Source organism: Zalophus californianus, chromosome 1, assembly GCF_009762305.2.
Source record: "Zalophus californianus isolate mZalCal1 chromosome 1, mZalCal1.pri.v2, whole genome shotgun sequence".
NCBI classification, from domain to species: domain Eukaryota; kingdom Metazoa; phylum Chordata; class Mammalia; order Carnivora; family Otariidae; genus Zalophus; species Zalophus californianus.
The window spans coordinates 60,460,596-60,485,229 of NC_045595.1; the positions used below are offsets into that span (position 1 = coordinate 60,460,596).

A 24,634-nucleotide genomic window follows, 5' to 3' on the forward strand; every position below is an offset into this window, starting at 1 on the left:
CACCAGAGCACATACCCTACCCAATGTCTATCACCCAGCCACCCCGTCCCTCCCACCCCCCCACCACTCCAGCAACACTCAGTTTCCTGAGATTAAGAATTCCTCATATCAGTGAGGTCATATGATACATGTATTTCTCTGATTGACTTATTTCACTCAGCATAACACCCTCCAGTTCCATCCACATCGTTGCAAATGGCAAGATTTCATTCCTTTTGATGGCTGCATAATATTCCATTGTGTATATATACCACCTCTTCTTTATCCATTCATCTGTCGATGGACATCTTGGCTTTTTCCACAGTTTGGCTATTGTGGACATTGCTGCTATAAACATTGGGGTGCAAGTACCCCTTCAGATCCCTACATTTGTATCTTTGTGGTAAATACCCAGAAGTGCAATTGCTGGATCGTATGGTAGCTCGATTTTCAACTGTTTGAGGAACCTCCATACTGTTTTCCAGAGTGGCTGCACCAGCTTGCATTCCCACCAACAGCGTAGGAGGGTTCCCCTTTCTCCACATCCCCGCCAACATCTGTCATTTCCTGACTTATTAATTTTAGCCATTCTGACGGGTGTGAGGTGGTATCTCATTGAGGTTTTGATTTGGATTTCCCTGATGCCGAGCGATGTTGAACACTTTTTCATGTGTCTGTTGGCCATTTGGATGTCTTCTTTGGAAAAATGTCTGTTCATGTCTTCTGCCCATTTCTTGATTGGATTATTTGTTCTTTGGGTGTTGAGTTTGATAAGTTCTTTATAGATTTTGGATACTAGCCCTTTATCTGATACGTCATTTGCAAATATTTTCTCCCATTCTATCGGTTGTCTTTTGGTTTTGTGGACTGTTTCTTTTGCTGTGCCAAAGCTTTTTATCTGGATGAAATCCCAATAGTTCATTTTTGCCCTTGCTTCCCTTGCCTTTGGCGATGTTTCTAGGAAGAAGTTGCTGCGGCTGAGGTCGAAGAGGTTGCTACCTGTGTTCTCCTTTAGGATTCTGATGGACTCCTGTCTCGCATTTAGGTCTTTCAACCATTTGGAGTCTTTTTTTGTGTGTGGTGCAAGGAAATGGTCCAGTTTCATTCTTCTGCATGTGGCTGTCCAATTTTCCCAACACCATTTGTTGAAAGACTGTCTTTTTTCCATTGGACATTCTTTCCTGCTTTGTCAAAGATGAGTTGACCATAGAGTTGAGTGTCCATTTCTGGGGTCCCTATTCTGTTCCATTGATCTGTGTGTCTGCTTTTGTGCCAGTACCATACTGTCTTGATGATGACAGCTTTGTAATGGAGCTGGAAGTCCAGAATTGTGATGCCACCAGCCTTTGCTTTACTTTTTCAACATTCCTCTGGCTATTCGGGGTCTCTTCTGGTACCATACAAATTTTAGGATTATTTGTTCTACTTCTTTGAAAAAAATGGATGGTATTTTGATGGGGACTGCATTGAATGTGTGGATTGCTCTAGGTAGCATTGACATCTTCACAATATTTGTTCTTCCAATCCGTGAGCATGGAACGTTTTTCCATTTCTTTGTGTCTTCCTCAATTTCTTTCATGAGTATTTTACAGTTCTCTGAGTACAGATCCTTTGCCTCTTTGGTTAAATTGATTCCTAGGTATCTTATGGTTTTGGGTGCAATTGTAAATGGGATCGACTCCTTGATTTGTCTCTCTTCTGTCTTGTTGTTGGTGTGTAGGAATGCCACTGATTTCTGTGCATTGATTTTATATCCTGCTACTTTACTGAATTCCTGTATGAGTTCTAGCAGTTTTGGGGTGGAGTCTTTTGGGTTTTCCACATACAGTATCATATCATCTGCAAGGACTTAGAGTTTGACTTCCTCTTTGCCGATTTGGATGCCTTTGATTTCTTTTTGTTGTCTGATTGCTGTGGCTAGGACTTCTAATACTATGTTGAATAGCAGTGGTGATAGTGGACATCCCTGCCGCGTTCCTGACCTTAGGGGAAAAGCTCTCAGCTTTTCCCCATTGAGAATGATATTCGCTGTAGGTTTTTCATAGATGGCTTTTATGATATTGAGGTATGTACCCTCTATCTCTATACTCTGAAGAGTTTTGATCAAGAAAGGATGTTGTACTTGGTCAAATGCTTTTTCTGCATCTATGGAGAGGATCATATGATTCTTGTTCTTTCTTTTGTTAATGTATTGTATCACGTTGATTGATTTGCGGATGTTGAACCAGTCTTGCAGCCCAGGGATAAATCCCACTTGGTCATGGTGAATAATCCTTTTCATGTACTGTTGGATCCTATTGGCTAGTAATTTGGTGAGAATTTTTGGATCCATGTTCATCAAGGATATTGGTCTGTAATTCTCCTTTTTGATGGGGTCTTTGGTTTTGGGGTCAAGGTAATGGTGGCCTCATAAAATGAGTTTGGAAGTTTTCCTTCCATTTCTATTTTTTGGAACAGTTTCAGGAGAATAGGTATTAATTCTTCTTTAAATGTCTGATAGAATTCCCCTGGGAAGCCATCTGGCACTGGGCTTTTGTTTTTTGGGAGATTTTTGATGACTGCTTCAATTTCCTTAGTGGTTATAGGTCTGTTCAGGTTTTCTATTTCTTCCTGGTTCAGTTTTGGTAGTTGATACATCTCTAGGAATGCTTCCATTTCTTCCAGGTTATCTAATTTGCTGGCATAGAGTTGCTCATAATATGTTCTTCTAATTGTTTGTATTTCTTTGGTGTTGGTTGTGATCTCTCCTCTTTCATTCATGATTTTGTTGATTTGGGTCGTTTCTCTTTTCTTTTTGATAAGTCTGGGGAGGGGTTTATCAATCTTGTTAATTCTTTCAAAGAACCAGCTCCTAGTTTCGTTGATCTGTTCTACTGTTCTTTTGGTTTCTCTTTCATTGATTTCTGCTCTGATCTTTCTCTTCTCCTGCTGGGTTTAGGCTTTATTTATTTATTCTTTCTCCAGCTCCTTTAGGTGTAGGGTTAGGTTGTGTATTTGAGACCTTTCTTGTTCCTTGAGAAAGGCTTGTATTGCTATATACTTTCCTCTCAGGACTGCCTTTGCTGTATCCCAAAGATTTTGAACAGTTGTGTTTTCATTTTCATTGGTTTCCATGAATTTTTTAAATTCTTCTTTAATTTCCTGGTTGACCCATTCATTCTTTAGTAGGATTCTCTTTGGCCTCCATGTATTTGAGTTCTTTCCGATTAAGTATTTGATTTTTGATGTTATTGTAAATGAGATTGTTTTATTTTTTTTAATACTTCATTGTTAGTATATAGAGATGCAACAGGATCTATTTTTTATTTTTTAATTTTATTTTAAGCTTTTATTTAAATTCCAGTTAACATACACTGTAATATTAGTTTCAGGTGTACAATTTAGTGATTCAACACTTCCACAAATACCTGATGCTCATCACAACAAATGATCCTTAATCCCCATCACCTATTTAACCCATCCCCCCATCTACCTCCCCTCTAGTAGCCATCAGTTTGTTCTCTATAGTTAAGAGTCTGTTTCTTGTTTTCTATTTTTCCTATGCTTATTTGTTTTGTTTCTTAAATTTTACATGAGTGAAATCATATGGTATTTGTCTTTCTCTGATTGACTTATTTCGCTTAGCAAAATACACTCTAGCTCCATCCACATTGTTATAAATGGTGAGATTTCATTCTTTTTGATGGCTGAGTAAACTCCATTGTGTGTGTGTGTGTGTGTGTGTGTGTGTGTGTGTGTGTGTGTACACACATACACCACATCTTCTTTATTCATTCATCAGTCAATGGACATTTGTGTTCTTTCCATAACTTGGCAATTGTTGATAATGCTGCTATACACATCAGGGTGCATGTATCCTTTTGAAAATAGTATTTTTGTATCCTTTGTGTTAATACCTAGGAGGGAATTGCTGGATCCTAGGGCAGTTCTATTTTTAACTTTTTGAGGAAACTCCAAACTGTTTTTCAGAGTGGCTGCACCAGTTGGCCTTCCCACAAATAATGCAAGAGGGTTCCCCTTTCTCTGCATCCTCGGCAACACTTATTGTTTCCTGTGTTGTTAATTTTAGCCATTCTAACAGGTGTAAGGTAGTATCTCATTGTAATTTTGATTTGCATTTCCCGGATGGTAAGTGATGTTGAGCATTTTTTCATGTGCCTGGTGTCCTTTTGTATGTCTTTTGGAAAAATGTCTATTCGTGCCTTCTGCCCATTTCTTAACTGGATTATTTGGTTTTGGGGTCTTAAGTTTGATAAGTTCTTTATAGATTTTTGGATAGTAACTCTTTATAAGATGTCATTTGCAAATATCTTCTCCCATTCCATAGGTTGCCTTTCAGTTTTGGTGACTGTTTCTTTCACTGTACAGAAGTTTTTTATCTTAATGAAGTCCCAATAGTTCATGTTTGCTTTTGTTTCCCTTCCTTCAGGAGACATATCTAGTAAGAAGTTGCTATGACCGATGTCAAAGAGGTTACTGCCTGTGTTCTCCTCTAAGATTTTAATGATTTCCTATCTCACTTTTATTTTATTTCATTTTAATTTTAGTTGAGAGAGAGAGCACAAGCAGAGGGTGAAGGCGCAGATGGAGAGGGAGCAGCAGACTCCCTGCTGTGCAGGGAGCTCAACACAGGGCTCAATCCCAGAATCCTGAAATCATGACCTGAGCCGAAGGCAAGCACTTAGACTGAGCCACCCAGGCGTCCCTCCTGTCTCACATTCACGTCCTTCATCTTTTTTTTTTTTTTAACTGAGATCCCAACTCTGCCTTTTATTTTTTTTATTATGTTCAGTTTATTTTTGATGATGGTGTTAAGAAAGTGGTACAATTTCATTCTTTTGGATGTTGTTGTTGTCTTCCCAACACTGCTTGTTGAAGAGTCTCTTTTTTCCATTAGATATTCTTTCCTGCTTTGTCAAAGATTAGTTGACCATACAGTTGTGGGTCCATTTCTGGGGTTTCTGTTCTGTTCCATTGATCTATGTTGTCTATTTTTGTGCCAGTACCATACTGTTTTGATCACTACAGCTTTATAATATTACTTGAAGGCTAGAATTATGATGCCTCCTGCTTTGCTTTTCTTTTTCCTATTTGGGATATTTTGTGGTTCCATACAAATTTTAGGATTGTTCTAGCTCTGTGAAAAAGGCTGTTAGTATTTTGATATGGATTGCATTAAATGTGTAGATTGCTTTGTGTAGTACAGACATTTTAACAATATTTGTTCTTCCAATCCCTGAGCATGGAATGTCTTTTCATTTCTTGTGTCCTCTTCAATTTCTTTCATCAGTGTTTTATAGTTTTATAGTACAGGTCTTTCACCTCTTTGCTTAGGTTTATTTCTAAGCAAATAAATGGTTTTTGGTGCAACTGTAAATGGGATCGATTCCTTGATTTCTCTTTCTGCTGCTTCATTATTGGTATATAGAAATATGACAGATTACTGTACATTGATTTTGTATCCTGCGACTTTACTGAATTTGGGCATCAGTTCTAGCAACTTTTTGGTAGAGTCTTTTGGGTTTTCTCCCTCTCCCTCTGTGCCTTCTCCCTCTGCTTGTGCTCTCTCTCAACTAAAATTAAAATAAAATAAAAGTGAGATAGGAAATCATTAAAATCTTAGAGGAGAACACAGGCAGTAACCTCTTTGACATCAGTCATAGCAACTTACCAGATACATCTCCTGAAGGCATCATGTCATCTGCTAATGGTGAAAGTTTGACTTCTTCCTTGACAATTTGGATGTCTTTTATTTCTTTTTGTTTTCTGATTGCTCTGGCTAGGGCTTCCAATACTATGTTAAATAATAGTGGTGAGAGTGGACATCCCTGTCTTTTTCCTGACAGTAGAGGAATAGCTCTGTTTTTCCCCATTGAGGATATTAGGTGTGGGGTTTTTGTATACAGCCTTTATTATGCTGAGGTACATTCCTTGTAACCCTGCTCTGTGGAGGGTTTTTATCACAAATGGATGTCGTCAAATGCTTTTTCAAGATGCAACTGATTTTTATATGTCAATATTGTATCCTGCAACTTTATTAAAAATACTTCACTTATTAGTTCTAACAGGTTTTGGTGGCGTCTTTAAGGTTTTCTGTATGTAGGATCATGTTATCTGCAGAGACTATTTTAATTCTTTCTTTCTAATTTGAATGTCTCTTATTTCTTTTTCTTGCCTAATTGCTCTGGCTAGGACTTTTAGCATCATGCTGAATAGAAGTGGTGACAGTAGGCACCATTTCCTTGTTCCTGACCTCAGAGGAAAATATTTCAGCTTTTTTACTGTTTAGTATGATGAGAGCTATGGACTTGTCATATATGGTCATTATCATAGTGAGGTACATTCTTTCTATACCTAATGTGTTGAAAGTTTTTTAATCACAAAAGGATGTTAAATTTTGTCAAATGCTTTATCTGCATCTACTGAATCTATTTGATCTATCCTTCATTCTGTTAATGTGCTATATCATATTTATTGATTTGCACACGTTGAACCATTACTGTATCCCAGGGATAAATCCCACTTTATCTTGTGTAGTTGAATTTGGTTTACTAATATTTTGTTGAGAACTTTTGTATCTATGTTCATCAGGAATACCATCTTATGATTTTCAATTTTTGTAATATCCTTGCCTGACTTTGGTATCAGAGTAATGCTGGATTTGTAAAGGAGTCTGGAGGTGTCCCCTCATCTTCAATTTTTTGGAAGGGTTTGAGAAGGATTTGTATTAATTCTTCCTTAACTATTTGGTAAAATTCATCAGTGAAGGCACCTATTCCTGGGCTTTTCTTCATGGGGAGTTCCTTTTTTGTTTTGTTTTGTTTTACTGATTCAATCTCCTTACTCAAAATTGATCTGTTCAATTTTTCCATTTCTTCATGATTCAAACTTGGTAGGTTGTATACTTCTAGGAATTTATTCAATTCTTTTAGATTGTCCAATTATTTGGTGTGTAATTGTTCATATTAGTCTTTTAAGAGTCTTTCTATTTCTGTGCTATCAGTTGTAATGTTTCCTCTTTCATTTCTGATTTATGTGAGTCCTCTCTTTTTCCTTAGTGTAGTTAAAGGTTTGTCAATTTTGTTTAACTTTTCAAAAACCAACCAACCAGTTTTGTTTTCTTTTCTATTGTTTTTCTAGTCTCTAATTATTTCTACTCTGATCTGTATTCCTTCCTTCCATTAACCCTGACTCAGTTTGTTCTTCTTTTCTAGTTCCTTGAGGTGTACATACAGTTAGGTTTGAGATACCCCTTTTTTCTTAATGTAGGTATTTATCACTATAAATGTCCCTCTTAGAACTGCTTTTGCTGTATCCCATAGATTTTGGTATGTTGCGTTTCCATTTTCATTTGTCCAAGATTTTTTTTTACTTCTCTTTTGACTTCTTTTTTGACTCATTGGTTGTTCAGGAGTATGTTGTTTAATTTCCACATATTTGTGGATTTTCCAGTTTTCCTCCTATTATTGATTTCTAGTTTCATACTGACCAGGAAAGATACTTGATTCCATATTCTTAAATTTTTTTGACTTGTTTTGTGAACTAACATATGATCTATCCTAGAAATGGTCTGAGTGTGCTTGAGAAGAAATGTATTATGCTGCTGTTGGATGGAATAGTTCTGTATATGTGTGTTAGGTCCATTTAGTCTAAAGTGTAGTTCAAGTCACATGTTTCTTTACTGATTTTCTGCTGGATGACATACACATTGTTGAAAATGGGTATTGATGTCCCCTACTTTTATGACACTGGTTTCTATTTCTCCCATCAGATCTGTTAAGATTTGCTTTATATATTAGGCTGCTCTGATATCGGGTACACATATATATTTACAACTGTTATATCCTCTTGATGAACTGACTCCTTTATCATTATATATTGACCATGTCTCTTTTTTAGTTTTTCTGATAAAAGCATAGCTTGCCCTCTTTTGGCTTCCATTTGCATGGAATAGCTTTTTTCATCCCTTCACTTTCAGCATAAGTGTGTCTTTATAGCTGAAGTCTTTTGAAGACAGCATATAGCTGGGTCTTGTTTTTTAATCCATTCAGACACTCTTCTAATTAGAGAATTTAATCTAGTTACATTAAAGTAATATTGATAGGCAAGGACTCAGTACTGGTATTCTGTTAAATTGTTTTCTATTTTGTAGTTCCTTTGCTCCTTTCTTGCTATCTTCTTTGGTAATTTGATTTTATAGAGTCTCCAACTAAAGTTATAGATTTGTCTATTTTATCCATTCAGTTCTATCAGTTTTGCTTCATATATTTTGAAGCTCTGTTGTTGTATGCTGCATACACATTTAGGATTGCTAAGTCTCCTTGGTTGTTGCCAGTGTTGGGGTAGGGTAAACAGAAGATGAAACTTCACCCTGTGGCTCCAAAAAATAAGAAAATGGTAGAAAAATCAACAGTACATGATGAAAGGATATAGGAACCACCCTGAAGGACTTCCAAAGGTCAAATCTAGAAAAATTTGAGCAACAAGATAAATAATAATAGTATTAGATTATATATAACCCATAAGATAAAATAAATACCCAGGAGTTCATACTGATATAAATGAGTAAATAGAGAAAGGAAAGCTTGTCTTTACTCAAAATGCCAACTAATAAATGTAGAAGAAAGAGAGAAAATACAGAATCACCATTGGGCAAATACCACAGTAGTTAACTTGCAGGAAAGATCCCCTGATGAATACTAAAATTAATATATAAAGGTTTGATGAGAAATAGGATAATGTATAATGTTAAAGTCTCTTGCCCAAAATATTAATTACAAAGGGACAAACAGTAACTTTACAGTGTAGAAAACAGGCAGATAACATTTTTAACTAAGTTATTAAGGTTAACGTAATCAGTAATAAGATATGTTGGCACCACGTACCTCCTCCTAGGATGCACTGAGATGTGCAGTTAATTGGATTTTACAACTACTGATTTCTTGGTTTTGATAATTGTACTATTACTATGTAGGATGTTAACATGAAAGGAAGTTAGATGAAGGATGCATGGAAAGTCTCTATACTAAATTTTGTAACATTCTGTAAATCTAAAATTATTTCAAAATAAAAAAAATTTTGAAGTCATTAAATGTATGTTAAATGTCCTAGATTATAGACACACCTAAATTCTCACTGATATCCTGAATATGTTGGAATTCTTTGTGAATGTGAAAGCCTTTCTAATGAACTATAAACTACCTAATTAAAAACTATAATCAAAATCAAAGTATGAGTGTTCATTAAAACTCATTTCCCTAGCCCAGGTAATTATTTCAAAGGGTGTCAGGAAAATTCAAACATAAAATGATAAATACTAATTTTTTCCTTTTGCATTGAGGCCAGGTCCACATCCCTAACCACAATCCATACCCCTTAACTACTCACAGTTATTAACCTAGTCCATCCTTCTCCATCAAATAGCCACCAATGTTAATTCCTCTTAAAAATACTAGATAATTCTTCTGAAGTGGGAGCACAGGAAGGAGCAGGTGTATAAGGATACTATTTTCAAAATCAGGGGTTGTAAAATAAGCTACAAAAATATTTGTGTGATTGTGTCAATTTGAAAATTTGAAAACTAAAGCTGGTTTGTTCTGGAGTCTTCCTATACCAAGAGATCCTTTTCCCAATCATTGCCTTAAGGGTAGAGTTGTGCAGCTGTCCTGGATACAAGGGTAGTGCTGCTCCTCTTGCACCTAGAGGTACACACTTCCCTTGTGCCAGATGCTACTCAATCTGACAGGACACAAACATCGGCTAGCCATTTAAGTTCTCTGTCATAGCTGCCACTGTCCAAAACGCCAACTTGTTAGCATATGGATCAGGAGAAGAATGACAATGTTTGGAAGAAAATATCGATGTACTCTAGTTATAATAAGTGGATTATACCCTAGAATTCTGTGCTAGACAAACTGCATTTTTCTCACAAAAACTTATTTCCTAGGTAGTCCCAAAAATCTATTTAACTTAAATAGTATTATAATTTTTATAGACAACCTAAATATTATCATTAGTTAAAGAAATGAAAAATCTCATAGAACTTGAAAAAGTCAAATATATCTTCAATGCTGGTGCTTCAAGGGAAGCAGTGTCATTTAGTAGAATCACTGAAACTCCTTAACTGTGTACCATGACATCCAGGGCACTAGAGCAAATTCACAGGAGCACCACAAGTTATTTTAAATTTTCAAAGCACCTTCTGTCAGATACCCTCAAATTGCTACTATCAACTTGTTTGGATCTAACTACTTAATAAATAAGACCATTAATTTACTTCTTTTGGCCTATGGACACTATAACCAAGGAAGTCTGAAAACCTTTCTATTAGAAGATAATCAGAAATGTGATGACAACAGCTGTAGATGCTGTACGAAGGAGCTTTCTAGGTATTCTCAAGGACTTTCTCGGTTAATATCATTTGTACTTTATCAAATATGATTTCATTAAAAAGTTATGGTTCCTTTAAATACTTAGAATTAGTAAAACTATGTATGAATACTTTAAAATTTCTGTAAAAGTCATGGCTTTCGGGGCGCCTGGGTGGCTTAGTCGTTAAGCATCTGCCTTTGGCTCCAGTCATGAGCCCACATTGGGCTCCCTGCTCAGCGGGAAGCCTGCTTCTCCCTCTCCCACTCCCCGCTTGTGTTCCCTCTCTCACTATGTCTCTCTCTGTCAAATAAATAAATAAAATCTTTAAAAAAAAAAAAAGTCATGGCTTTCCTTTTCCTCAATATAGGTATATTATGGTACTACTCATAATTATCATAGGTTTTCAAATAAAAAGGCCTTGGGAGGCCCATAAGCCACAAAGAGAAAGTGAACAAGTGAGAGAAAGAATGAAGAAGAGGCATTAAAATATTTTATTTAGCTTACGTGAAAAGAAGTGAAACAAAGAAAAGCATTAAGGTAATTTATACACATAAAAGAGAGTGCATTAAGTATAATTAATTAAGTTCTGAAACACAGGATAAGAGATTCCTTTTATACTTGATGTGCCAGGCACTGAGATGAATCAGGTACTGAGAAAGATTTGGTGAGCCTGGCCAGGAAGGCTGTCTAGAGGCAGCTTGACTAATGACACTGTGACTAGGACAGAGCCAAGAGATGGGAGAAAGGCTTATGGTGGGCTACTATCTAGATGTTTGGAATATGAATAGTGATAAATAAGTGCTTTGCTTTCATCCTATGTAAGTCCCTAAAAAATACATATTACATATATATATATATATATATATATATATATATATATATATATATATATATATGTAAAATTTAACCTTAATTATAATGACTTCTTACCTGGATTTCATTTCCAGAACTGCAGATACTTCTTGTTGGGAAGCCTGTAGTTGGTATAAGAGCTGGACGATATAAGTAAAGTGTTCTGGGTCAAATACCATCCCAGCTTCAACAAACTGTAGAGGAAAAAAAAAAAAGTCATTCTTACACATATATGAGAGTTGAAAACCAGTATGTGACAACTATGAGAATGGTGGAAAAAAATGAAACAAAGAGACAAGTAGAATTATAATTCACTTAAAAAACCTGAAGCATATTTTCTTCCAATATTTGAGAACCACAGTAAGACACCCTACCTCAAGAATTTAAAGTGAAAATAAAAATAATGTTTGAATTTAAAACTTGAATATTCTGTTTTCCAAGTTATCTCAACGGATTTATCACCCATACCTCCTGTTTGGTACTCATTTCGTCTTTAGCCTACTACACTTGTGTTTATATCTCATTCCAGATTGTAAACTTCCTGAGAAGTATCAAACTGAGGTTTTCTAAAACTACTAGTGGTGATCAGTAATTTCTGGTTAAAAAAATTTCCAGGCAGGTAATTCTGTCAAGTTTTGTAATGTGGACCTAGAGGTATTCACTGAAATATTTGTATATTCTGCTAGAGTGGTTCCAATGCTGCTCCTTAAAGAAAATGGGAGGTTTTCTTGATATTAGCCTGTTCTGAAATGGATGGCTGGGCAGTGTTAAATACCAGTAAGTACCCAAAAGTACAAATTTCAATATATTTTTAAAAAGCCATAAAAATTCTTTTTTTTTTTTTGTTTAGTGTCAAATATAAAATCAATTCCTAGCCTCCATGTTTCTGCCTACCTACTTTCTTTGTTTTGGTCATGATTTTCTATTTATATATTGATCTGTGTATTTATTTTTGTTAATAAATGAACTCATATCTTTTTGATAAAGACAGTTTTCTTTGACCATCTCTAAGGTGTAGATATGACTTCACAAATCAGAAAGAAGTCACCTGGAGTACTTGGAACGATTTATTTAAGGATAAGGCCCAACAGTCACTAGAATATGTTTATAAATCCTATTTCAAGAGAAAAAAAATTTCTGAAAATAGAATTCTTTGGCATCAAGAATATGAGTAAAAGGCAGTTTAAGACTACAAGTGGAAAGAATTATTTTCTTGGTTATTCGCAATCAGAGAATAAAAGATAAAGTAAAGCATACCTTGCAAAATATATCAATTAAAGCAGGCACAGCATTCCTTAATTTCATAGTTGCCACATGTTCAAATATTTTTAGTAGGATTTTCAGAGCAGGCTGGATAAAACAAAAAAATTACACTCACTTTCATGTTTTCTACCTTAAGTTTCTCAAATTTATTTATGCTGAAAAACACAAGTGTTCTCTATAGGAAGTATTCAATAAACACAGAAATTTAATTCTACCTTAAGTTTCTCAAATTTATGCTGAAAAACACAAGTGTTCTCTAGGAAGTATTCAATAAACACAGAAATTTAACTGCTAAATTATACAAACAAGAAATACAACAGAGAAATTCACCTACAGTATTAAAAAGCATGTATTTTCAGGTTACTTACCAGCATTTTAACCATTATGCTGAGGTTCACTACCTGAAATACTTCTTTCAATAAACAATGTTTGAGTAAAGAATTTAGAAGGTCATTTAGCACTTGTAAATCAAAGTGTATACCCGGTGGAAACTTTCGGTAGTAATCCATAAATGTGTTTACTAAAAATAAAAACATATAAAAGTCATTTGCTGAGTTTAAGATATTTATCTTTCCTAAATCAGACAAATTTTCTATATTTAAAAATTAAGTAATATAAATTCATCTTCTTGAAAAGTACATTTCCATATCAGCAATATTTGATGAAAGTAAATTAAAGCAAAAGTTAACATTAACATTTGAAGTCAACCAAGCACAGGCACTAGACAGAGAGCTAACTCATGTGCTAACCACAAGAAATAGGTCCAAGTTGCCTCATACAACATGGTCTCAATAGGAACTCTGAGGGAGCCATGCTCTCAGGGATTCTTCAGGCCCGGCTTGGTCAGGTATGAGAAACTGTATAATTTGGGGACGGATGTAGACTATTCTGACACACACCCCTTCTTGTTTTAACCCCACCAACATGTTGATCCTAGGGATTTTTTTTTTTATGCCAGTTTACGATTGTGAACATTCAACTACAAAGTACACTGACTAATTTCCTTTGAGAAAGTAATTTCTTAATGTCAATTCAATTCCTTAATCTATTTTCTATACAACACTTAAACCACTTCTAATTTTCCCCATTAATTTTAGTAAAATTATTTTAGCTTTAAAGGATCACTCAATTATTTTTTCCCCATTCCAAAATTTTGCAGGTCAAAATATCTACTGCCTTAGCTGAAACTGCCTTAATAAAAATTACTTAGGGTTTTATTTTTGTGTAATTATTCCTGCCCAAAATACTTATTAGTATCTGGATTACTTAGTGCTTCTTGGGAAAATCAAGAGCTACTGATAAAGTTCAATAGTATAATAAGAAAAATTAATGTTGAAGTTATAATTACCTTATACAACTTTAATCATACAATATAGTAACATTCAGCTTTATTTTAAAGCTCCTTTATATACTATAATTGTTTTTCCTGGGCATATACAGATGAATTCTTCCTGCTATTCACTTTGTAGTATCTACATAGTTGCCATCTTAGCAGGTAACATGGGAAATTCAGTGTCTGCTACTATAACTTATTAATAAAACTGGAATTGCAGATGTTTAAAAAAAGAAAGCACAGTTGGAAAAAATTTGTTAGTGTTTAAGTAGTCCACACTAGTTGACATGAAGCCCTGCTTCTTTTGTAATGAAGTACTTTGAAAATTTAAAATATTAATATAGCTTCTCCTTTTAAAATGATCTCCTTTGGTTAAACTGTTGGGAGAAGAAGGTTTGACTATTTTCAGTTTTTGACATGAACTGCTAGATTGCTTTTTTTCCCCGCAAATTTTTCATTGTGTTAAAATACACATAATATAAAATTTATCATCTTCATTATTTTTAGGTGTACAGTTCAGTGGTATTAAATATATTCATAATGTTCATCCATCTCCATAATTCCTTTTATCTTATAAAACTGAAATTCTATACCCATTAAACAGTAATTCTCCCTTCCCCCCTCCTCCCAGCTCCCAGTAACCACCATTCTACCTTCTGTCTCTATTGTTTTGACTACGCTAAACACCTCACATAAGTAGAATTATGCAGTATTTGTCTTCTTGTGACTGATTTCACTTACCATAATGACCTCAAGGTTCATCCATGTTGTAACATATGTTAGAGTTTCCTTTCTTTTTTAGGCTGAATAATATTCTACTGTATGTATATACCAAATTTTCCTAACCCATTCATGTCACTGAACACTTGGGTTTCTTCAGATTTTAGCTGTAATAAATAATCCTGCTATGAACATGGGTGTACACATATCTTTCAAGACCCTGCTATCAATTCTTTTGTGTATATACCTAGAAGATTTGCTAGATCATACAGTAACTCTATTTTTAATTTTTTGAAGAACTGCCATACTGTTTTCCACAATGTAACATTTTACATTCCCACCAACAGTGCACAAAGGTTCCAATTTCTCCATACGCTAATGCTTTTTTTTTTTTGGATACTAACCATCCTAATGGGTGTGAGGTGGTATCATATTGTAGTTTTATGTGCCTTTCCCTAATGATTACTGATGTTGAGGATCTTTTTTTATGTGCTTGTTGGCCATTTGTACATCTTGCAAAAAAAAGCCTATTCAAGTACTTTGCTATTTTTGAATCAGGTTGGTTTTTTGCTGTTGAGTTTTAGGAGTTCTCTATATCTTTTGGATATTAATCCATTATTAGATATATGATTTGCAAATATTTTCTCCCATTCTGTGGGCTGAAGTTTTATTCTTTTGATACTGTCTTTTAATGGACATTTTTAAATTTTCATGAAGTCCAATTTGTCTTTTTCTTTTGCTGTCTGTGTTTTTAGTGTCACATCTGAGAAATTACTGCCAAACCAGTGTTGTGAATCTTTTGTTCTCATGACTTCTTCTAAGGCTTTTATTGTTGTAGGTCTTACATTAAGGTCTTTGATCCATTTTGAATTAATTTTTGTATGTAGTGTTAGGTAAGGGTTTAGTTTTATTCTTTAGCATGTGGATAATCCAGTATTCCCAGCACCATTTTTTGAAGAAACTATCCTTTCCCCATTGGATGGTCTTGGCACCACTGTCTAAAATCATTTGATCATATATATGAGGGTTTTTGTATGGCTCTCTATTCTAATCCATTGGTTTATATGTCTGTCTGTATGCCAGTACTGCAGTTTTTTATTACTAGCTTTGTAGGAAGTTTTCAAGTCAGGAATGATTCCTCCAGGTTGTTCTTTTTCAAGATTGCTTTTCAAAATTGTTTTGGGATTCCTGAAATACCATATGAATTTTAGGATAGGTTTTTCTATTTCTGCAAAAAAATGTCATTGGGATTTTGATAGGGATTGCATTGAATCTTCAGTAGATCACTTTGGGTGGTACAGACATTTTAACAATATTAAGTCTTCCAATCCATGAACATGGGATGTGTTTCTACTACTTTATGTCTTAATTTCCTTCAGCAATGCTTTGTAGATTTCATTATACATGCCTTTCACTTCCTTGGTTAAGTTAATTCCTAAATATTTTATTATTTTTGATGCTATTGTAAATTGAAATGTTGTTTTTTTCTTTTTCGGATTGTTCACTCTGAGTGTATAGAAATGCAAGTGATTTTTGCATGTTGACTCTGTATACCACTAGTTTGCTGAATTCGTATTTTAGTTCTAACAGGTTTTTTGGTGGAATCTTTAGGGTTTCTACATATAAGATCATATGATTTCCAAACAGATAATTCTTTTTGAAGTTTTTATTTAAATTCTACTTAGTTAACATATATGGTAAAATTGGTTTCAGGTATAGAATTTAGTGATACATCACTTACATAGAACAGCCAGTGCTCATCCCAGCAAGTGCCCTCCTTGATATCCATCACTCATGAGCCCATTCCCCATCCTCTTCATCAACCCTGTTTGTTCTCTATAGTTGAGTCTCTTATGGTTTGCTTCCCTCTCTTTTTTCCTCCCTTCCCCTGTGTTCATCTGCTTTCTTAAATTCCACGTATGAGTGAAACCATATGGTATCTGTCTTTCTCTGACTTATTTCGCTTAGCATGTACACTCTAGCTCCATCCATGTTATTGCAAATGGCAAGATTTCATTCTTTTTATGGCTGCATAATATTCCGTTATATATATGTATGTGCGTGTATATACACACACACCCCACATCCTCTTTATCCATTCATCAGTCAATGGATATTTGGGATCTTTCCATAATTTGGCTATTGTTGATAATGTGCAGAGATAGTTTTACTTCTTCTTTTCCAAAATGGATGTATTTTATTTCCTTGCCTTACCTAATCACTCTGGCTAGAACTTCCAGTTCTCTGTTGAAGAAAAGTGATGAAAATGGGTATCCTTGCCTTTGTTCCTGATCTTAAGGGGAAGAGTCTTCAGTCTTTCACCATGAAGTATGAGGTCTACAGTAGGTCTTTCATATACAGGTTTTCCTCACTCTCTGGAAGTTTGCTTTATGCCACTTCACTTTTATGAAAGACCTACCTTAGTACAGGCCTACCTTGTTTTATTGCACTTCACTTTATTGCACTTTGCAGATACTTCATTTTTTAGAAATTAAAGGTTTGCAGGAACCCTACATCAAGTAAGCCTAGTGGCACCATTTTTTCCAACAGATTTGTTCACTTCATGTCTCTGTGTCACATTTTGGTAATTCTTGAAATATTTCAAACTTTTTCATTATTACATCTGTTGTAGTGATCTGTGATCAGTGATTGGGACTTGCTCAGGGCTTGGATGATGGCTAGAATTTTTAGCAATTAAGTTTAATGAAGGTATATACATTTTTTTATTATTACACACTTAACAGACTACAGTATAGTGTAAATAAATATAACTTTTTAATTTAAATTTTGTTAGTTAACATACAGTGCAATATTGGTTTCTGGAGTAGAATTCAGTGATTCATCACTTACATGCAACACCCAGTGCTCATCACAAGTACCCTCTTTAACACCCATCACCCATCCAGCCCATCGCCCACCCACCTCCCTCCTGTTTTCTATCATTAAGAGTCACTTGTTTCCCTCTCTCCTTTTTTTCTTTTCCCCTTCCCCATATGTTCACCTGTTCCCTTTCTTAAATTCCCATATGTTCACCTCTTCTCATTGCAAATGGCAAGATTTCATTCCTTTTGATGGCTGAATAATATTCCATTGTGTACACACACACACACACACACACACACCTACATATACCACATCTTCTTTATCCATTCATCAACCAATGGACATTTGGGCTCTCTCCACAGTTTGGCTATTGTTGATAATGCTGCTACAAACATCGAGGTGCATGCACCCCTTCGAATCTGTATTTTTGTATCCTTTGGGTAAATATCGAGTACTGCAATTGCTGGGTTATAGGGCAGTTCTACTTTTAACCTTTTGAGGAACATCCAGACTGTTCTCCAGAGTGGCTGCACCAGTTTGCATTCCCACCAACAGTTCAAGAGGGTTCCCCTTTCTCTGCATCCTCACCAACACCTGTTGTTTCTTGTGTTGTTAATTTTAGCCATTCTGACAGGTGTGAGGTGGTATCTCATCATAGTTTTGATTTGTATCTCCCTGATGATGAATGATAAATATAACTTGTATATGCACCAGGAAACAAAAAATTCACTTGACTCACTCTTGTGCTATATTTTACTGCAATGGTCTGGACCGGAACTCACAATATCTCTGAGGTAGAACTGTACCTATCTTCACTTACTGAAAGAAATCTGAAGGGGATTTTCACTTTTACAAAATGGTAACTGTTTCTCCACTTTATGCCATTTTGGCTTATGGAAGTTTTCATAGGAGCACTCTACTTTCAAATAGTGGGAGAAACTTGTATGGCTTTTAGTTTCCTCTTATTCCTAGTTTTTTTGAGTGTTCTTATCATGAAAGAATGTTGAGTTTTATCATATGCTTTTTCTACATCAATTGAGATGATCATGTGGTTTTTCTCTTTCATTCTGTTAATGTGGTGCATTAATCCGATTGATTTTTATATGTTGAATTATCCTTGCAAGTCCAAGAATATATCTCACTTGGTTATGATGTATAATCCTCTCAGTGCACTGCTGACTTTGGTTTGCTAGTATTTTGTTGAGGATTTCTGTATCAATATTCATAAGGGATACTGATCTGTAGTTTTCTTTTCTCATAGCGTCTTTGCCTGGCTTTGATATCAAAGTAATGACTAACTCAGCCTCATAGAATGAGTAATCAAGTGTTCCCTCCTCTTCAACTTTTTGGGAAAGATTGAGAATAACTGGTATTCTTTTTTAAATGTTTGGCAGAATTCACAATGAAGCCATTGGGTGCAGGGCTTTTGTCAGGAGGCTTTTATCAGATATCCTAAATATCCTATTCTCCTTACTAGTTATAGTTCTATTCAGATTCTCTATTCATCATTTAGTCTTGGCAGGTTTTGTGTTTTTAGGAATTTGTCCATTTCATTTACTTTTGTGTACAATTATTCATTGTATTCATAGTATTCTTTTTAAATTTTATTTTATTATGTTAGTCACCATACATCATTAGTTTTTTTTTTCTTTAAATTGTTTATTGTTATGTTAATCACCATACATTACATCATTAGTTTTTGATGTAGTGATCCATGATTCATTGCTTTCGTATAACACCCAGTCCTCCATGCGGTACGTGCCCTCCTTAATACCCATCACCAGGCTAACCCATCCCCCTACCCCCTCCCCTCTAAAACCCTCAGTTTCTTTCTCGGAGTCCATAGTCTCTCATGCTTCGTCTCCCCCTGTAGAACTGTATTAATGTCTGACTTTCATTTTTTATTTTAGTAATTGTAACACTCCTTTTTTCTTAGTCCATCTAGCTAAAGGTTTGTTCATCTTGTTGGTCTTTTTTAAGAACCAGCTTTTTGTTTCACTGATCTCTATTCCATTTATCTCTGCTCTAATTTTTATCATTTCCTTCCTTCTGCTAGCTTTGAGTTTAGTTTGTTTTTCTTTCTCTAAAGTTGTAAAGTTAAGTTGTTGATTTGAGATCTTTCTTGTTTTTTAATATAAGCCTTTAGACCTACAAGCTTCCCTCTTAGCACCACGTTCACTGAATCGATAAGTTTTGATATGTTGTGTTTCATTTTCATTTGTCTGTTTTTTTCTAATTTCTCTTGTGATTTCTTCTTTGATTCACCCATTCAACTTACACAGTTTTGTGAATTTTCCAGTTTTCTTTCTGTTATTGATATCTAATTTTATCCTGTTGTGGTCAGAGAAGATACTTTGTGCAATATCTTTTTTTTTAAAGTAGGCTCCATGTCCAGCATGGAGCCCAATTCAGGGCTTGAACTCACAACCCTAAATCAAAACCTGAGCTGAAATCAACAGTTGGAGGCTTAGGCAACTGAGCCACCTAGGTGCCTCTGCAATATCTATCTTTTAAAACCTGCTGAGACTTAATTTGTGGCCTAACATATTGTCTATCCTGGAAAATGTCGCATGTGTTCATGAAAAGAATATGTAAGCTACTGTTATTGGGTAGAATATTGTGTATATGTCCGTTAGATTTAGTTGGTATATTGTGTTAAGTACTCTGTTTTTTTTTTATTTTCTGGGACATTTTTTTTTTTATTACGTTAGTCACCATACAAAGTACTCTCTTTCTTTTATCTCGTTCTATACATTATTGTGAATTGGATACTGAAGTCTCCAACTATTACTAGAAAACTATTTCTCTCTTCAATTGTCAGTTTTTGCTTTATGTATTTTGGTGGTCTGTCATTAGACGTGTAAATGTTTATAACTACTGCATCTTCTTACTATACTGAAACTTTTATTACTATATAATGTCCTTTGTCTCTTTTAACCTCTTTTGATCTAAAGTCTATTTTGTCTGATATTAGTATAGTCACTCCCCTGCTCTCTTTTGGTTAGTATTTGTATAGAATTTTTCCCATTCTTTTACTTTCAATCTATTTGTGTCTTTGGATCTAAGGTGAATATCCTGTAAACAGCATATAGTTGTGTTTTTATTTACTCTGCTAATCTGTCCTTTAATTGGAAAGTTTAACTGATTTACTTTAAAAGTAATTACTGATAAGGAAGGACTTACTTCTGTCATTTTGCTATTTGTTTTCTATTTGCATACTTGTAGATTTTTTGTTCTTTATTTCTTGCATTACCGTTGTCTTTTTGTATTTAGCTGATCTTTTTAATTAAACACTTAAATTCCTTTTTCATTTTTGTATATATTCTATAGCTATTTTATGATTACCATGGGGATTACATTTAATATCCTAAAGTCATAACATTCTAATATAAACTTATACCAACTTAACTTCAGTAACATACAAAAACTCTGCTATTTTTACACTCCATCCCTACCCTTTTCAGTTATTGATGTCACAAAATTACTTTTTATATACTGTGTGTCCCAAAATAGTAACTGTTTTTTTTTTTAAATGCATAAGTCTCTTAAATTATATAGAAAAGAGTATTTGGAGTTACCAAATTTGCAATACTACTAGTTTTTACACTAATAATTACGTTTTTCTTTAAATGTATTAGTCTCCTTAATCATGTAGAAAACAAAATAGCAGTTACAAACTATTGTTACAATAATACTAGCTTTTACAACTGCCCATGAATTTACCTTTATTGAGATCTTTATTTTTCCATGTGACCTTGAGTTACTGTCTTGTGTTTTTTCATTTCACCATGCAGGACTCCCCTGATCATTTCAGGCAGGGCAGGTCCAGGGGAAATGAACCCTCTTAGCTTTTATCTGAAAATGTCTTATTTTCCTCTCATTTCTGAAGGGCAGTTTTGCTGAATATAGGGTTCCTGGTTGACAGAAATTTTCTTTAAGCATGTTGAATATATTGGCCCTCTGCCTTCTAGCCTCCAGTTTCTAATGAGAAATCTGCTTATAATTTTATTGAAGAGCCCCTGGATGTGATGGTTTGCTTCTCTCCAGCTGCGTTCAAGATTCTTTGTCTTTGTTTTTTGAAACTTTGATTATAATGTGTCTTGGTGTAGTCTCTTTGAGTTCATCTTACTTGAAGTTTGCTGAGATTTTTGGACATTTAAATTCATGATTTTCATCAAATTTGGGAAGTTTTCAGCCATTATTTATTCACATACTCTTTCTGCCACTTTCTCTTTCTCTCCTTCTTCTGGAACTCCCACAATGTGTATATTGATCCATTTAACAGAGTCCTATAGGTCCCCTAGGCTGTGTTCACTTTTCTTCAATCTTTCTTCTTCCTGTTCCTTAGACTTGATAATTTCTATTGTCCTATCTTCAAGTTTGCTGATTTTTTGCCTGCTTAAATCTTAAATTTTTTGCCTGCTTTGATTCCTCATAGTGAATTTTTCACTTCAGTTATTGTACTTTTTCAGCTCCAGATTTTTTGAGTTTTTTTAGGCTTTCTGTCTTTATTGATACTTATATTTTGTTTATACATCATTTTCTTTACCTTCTCTCTATCTTTGTCAGTACATTAAGCATCTTTAAGACAGTTGTTTTGAGGTCACTGTCTCAACTATCTGCCATTAGATCTTTTACAGGGATAGTTTCTATTGATTTATTTTTTCCTTCGAGTGGGCTATTCTTTTTCCTATTTCTTTGTATACCTTGTGACTTTTTGTCAAAAAGTGGGCATTTGACTCTAATAATGTGGTAATTACAGAGCTCAGATTCTCTCCCTTCCCCAGGCTTTGCTGTTTTTTGTTATTATTTTTGTTACTGTTTTTGTTTTTTGATTGCAGTATGTTCTGTGGGGAGGACCAGCCTGAACTGTCTTCTCAGGTCTTTTGTGAGCCTTTCCCATACAGTCACTTTTTAGTTTTCCCCATATATGCATGCAGATGTTTTTGAATATTCTAGTCTCTAAGGTCTGGTTCCCAAAAGGGGAAAAAGAGAAAAATGAAAGAGAGGGTAAAAAAAAGGGGGGGGGTGTTAGCCCTTTAAGTCCTCTGGAAGTCACTTTAGCAGGAAGGAGAGGGGCTTAAAACAATGGAGAAAAGTTCAACAGTAATAGCTGCCCATCTCTTTGCACCTCTGTAATCAGAAGTAACAATCAACAATCTGCTATTTCCTATGACTAAGACTTGAGATATGAATAGGTCTCTGCTATAGGGTAGGGGGATGGAAGAAAGGCGAGATAGAGATAGAGATAGACAGAGAACAGGAACAGTGGCTCTGATATTATAACAGAGCCTGGCCTGGTTAGGGAACTGCACAGAACTCAGTATGGATGCTGCATTGGCCTCAAAGGGATAAGTGTTAAAAGGGAAGATAAAGAAGTAGGGAAGATCCAGTTTCTGAAATATCCCTTCAGAAAGATTTTAAGCCAATTAACAATATTATTTTTTCTATCTTACACCTATACATAAAATTTCTACATCATGCAAATATTAGTACATAAGAGAATAATACTGTTAGGTGGATTCTAATTTTTTTAGTAACCAAAATGCCACACTTATTTTTAATCCTTTCTAAGACCATCAAAGCCACTCTAAGGTATTCAGTTTTCATTCCTAAAACTACTGAATTTACTTTCAAACTGTAAGACACAATAGCATATTGTTTGAAACACTCATATTCATGAATTTATAGTAATCACATTGTCTCATACCTGCACGTTGTAGCAAACACAGCTCGTTGATACTTATATATTTCTTAAACACATCCATACAAACCTACAAGTAATGAAAAACATAACATTACCCTTTTATATTTCATAAAAAAGGCACAAATTTCCATCCTATCTTTCTGCTTATTCTATTTTTTTTAAGTGAACTTAAAGCAATGGCATAAAAAGTTGAAGTTAGGTTAACTCACAGATTTGAAATGCATATTGAATTCACTACAGAAACCTTATTTTAGAGATGTGCTGACAAAGAAATAGTCAAGGAAATAGACAAGATTAGCAAGCAATTGGGGAAGGGAGGAAACTCTTGAACATTCGAAATTTAAAAAAACCTTATTTAGGTCATTTAAAAAATAACCATTTACTGGTGCAAGGATAAATACATTTACCAATGGATTAGAACAGAGAGCCTACAAATAGACCCACTCATATATAATCAGCTGATTTATATGACATGGTGACCCTGCAGTACAGTGGGGGAAAGAATGGTCTTTTTTTAGTAAATTGTGTTGGGTCACTTAGGGATCCACATGGGAAAAAACATTTATCTTGAGCTTTTTCTCACATCATAAACAAAAATCAATACCAGGTGATTTAGTGTTCTAAATGCAAAGATAAAAAATAGACCTTTTAAAGAAAAAAACATAAGATCTTGGCAAAGATTTCAACAGGATGCAAAAAGTTAACATAAAAAATTGACAAAATTGGACTACATAAAAATTAAGAAATTCTGTTTACCAAAAGACACTTTTTAGAGGGTGAAAGGGTAACCTGTACACTAGTAAAAGTTACCTGCTATCCATATATCCAACAAAGAACTTAGACTATATAAAGAATTCTTAAGATACATAAGAAAAAGACAATCCCATAGAATATAGGCAAAATATTTAGGTATTTCCCAAAAGAGGGTATCCAAATGTCCAATGATTTTGAAAGATGCTCAGCTTCATCAATCATCATCAGGGAAGGCATCACTCCCCACCCACCAGAATGGCTAAAGTTAAAAGGCTGATAAATACCAAGAGCTGGTAAGGCTATGAAGCAACCAGAACTCTCAGACATTGCTGGTGAGAGCGTAATTTGGCAGACCACTTCAGAAATCTGTTTAGCAGTGTTGACTAAAGTTGAACATATGCAGATCCTATGACCCAGCAATTCCAGTTTTAAGTATAACCCATCAGAAAGTGTACATATATTCACCAAAAGACATGCAGAAGGACACTGATAGCATCACTATTGTAATTACCAAATTTAGAAACCACCCAAATGAATCAAAAGTAGTATTTATCAATAAATTTTGATATACTCACACAATGGAATATTCAATATTATACAGCAATGAGAAAGAAATGTTTATAATTAAGTAAAAAATATAGATGAATCTCAAAAATATTGAGCAAAAAATAGCCAGAAACTAAAGAATGCAGACTGTATGATTTCATTTATATAAAGCACAAAACCAGGCAAAGCTCATCTATGCTACTAGGAGTCAAAGAAAATCTGAATTAAAACATATGATTGAGATGATCATTAAAACAATCTCTACTTCAAAGACTTTACATATTTTA

General features: G+C 34.6%; 1 protein-coding gene across 4 annotated transcripts in view; it reads right to left on the minus strand.

The window, feature by feature from the left end:
• LOC113916762 (T-cell activation inhibitor, mitochondrial) overlaps positions 1–24,634 on the minus strand; it is a 178,584-nt gene that overhangs the window by 104,213 nt on the left and 49,737 nt on the right. For all 4 annotated transcript variants that reach the window (XM_027583678.1, XM_027583677.2, XM_027583676.2 and 1 more), the window contains exons 9-12: positions 23,052–23,115; positions 12,834–12,985; positions 12,460–12,552; positions 11,281–11,396 (exon numbers count right to left, since the gene is read on the minus strand). In XM_027583678.1, the coding sequence (XP_027439479.1) occupies positions 11,281–11,396; positions 12,460–12,552; positions 12,834–12,985; positions 23,052–23,115 (425 nt within the window). The remainder of the gene's footprint in view (positions 1–11,280; positions 11,397–12,459; positions 12,553–12,833; positions 12,986–23,051; positions 23,116–24,634) is intronic.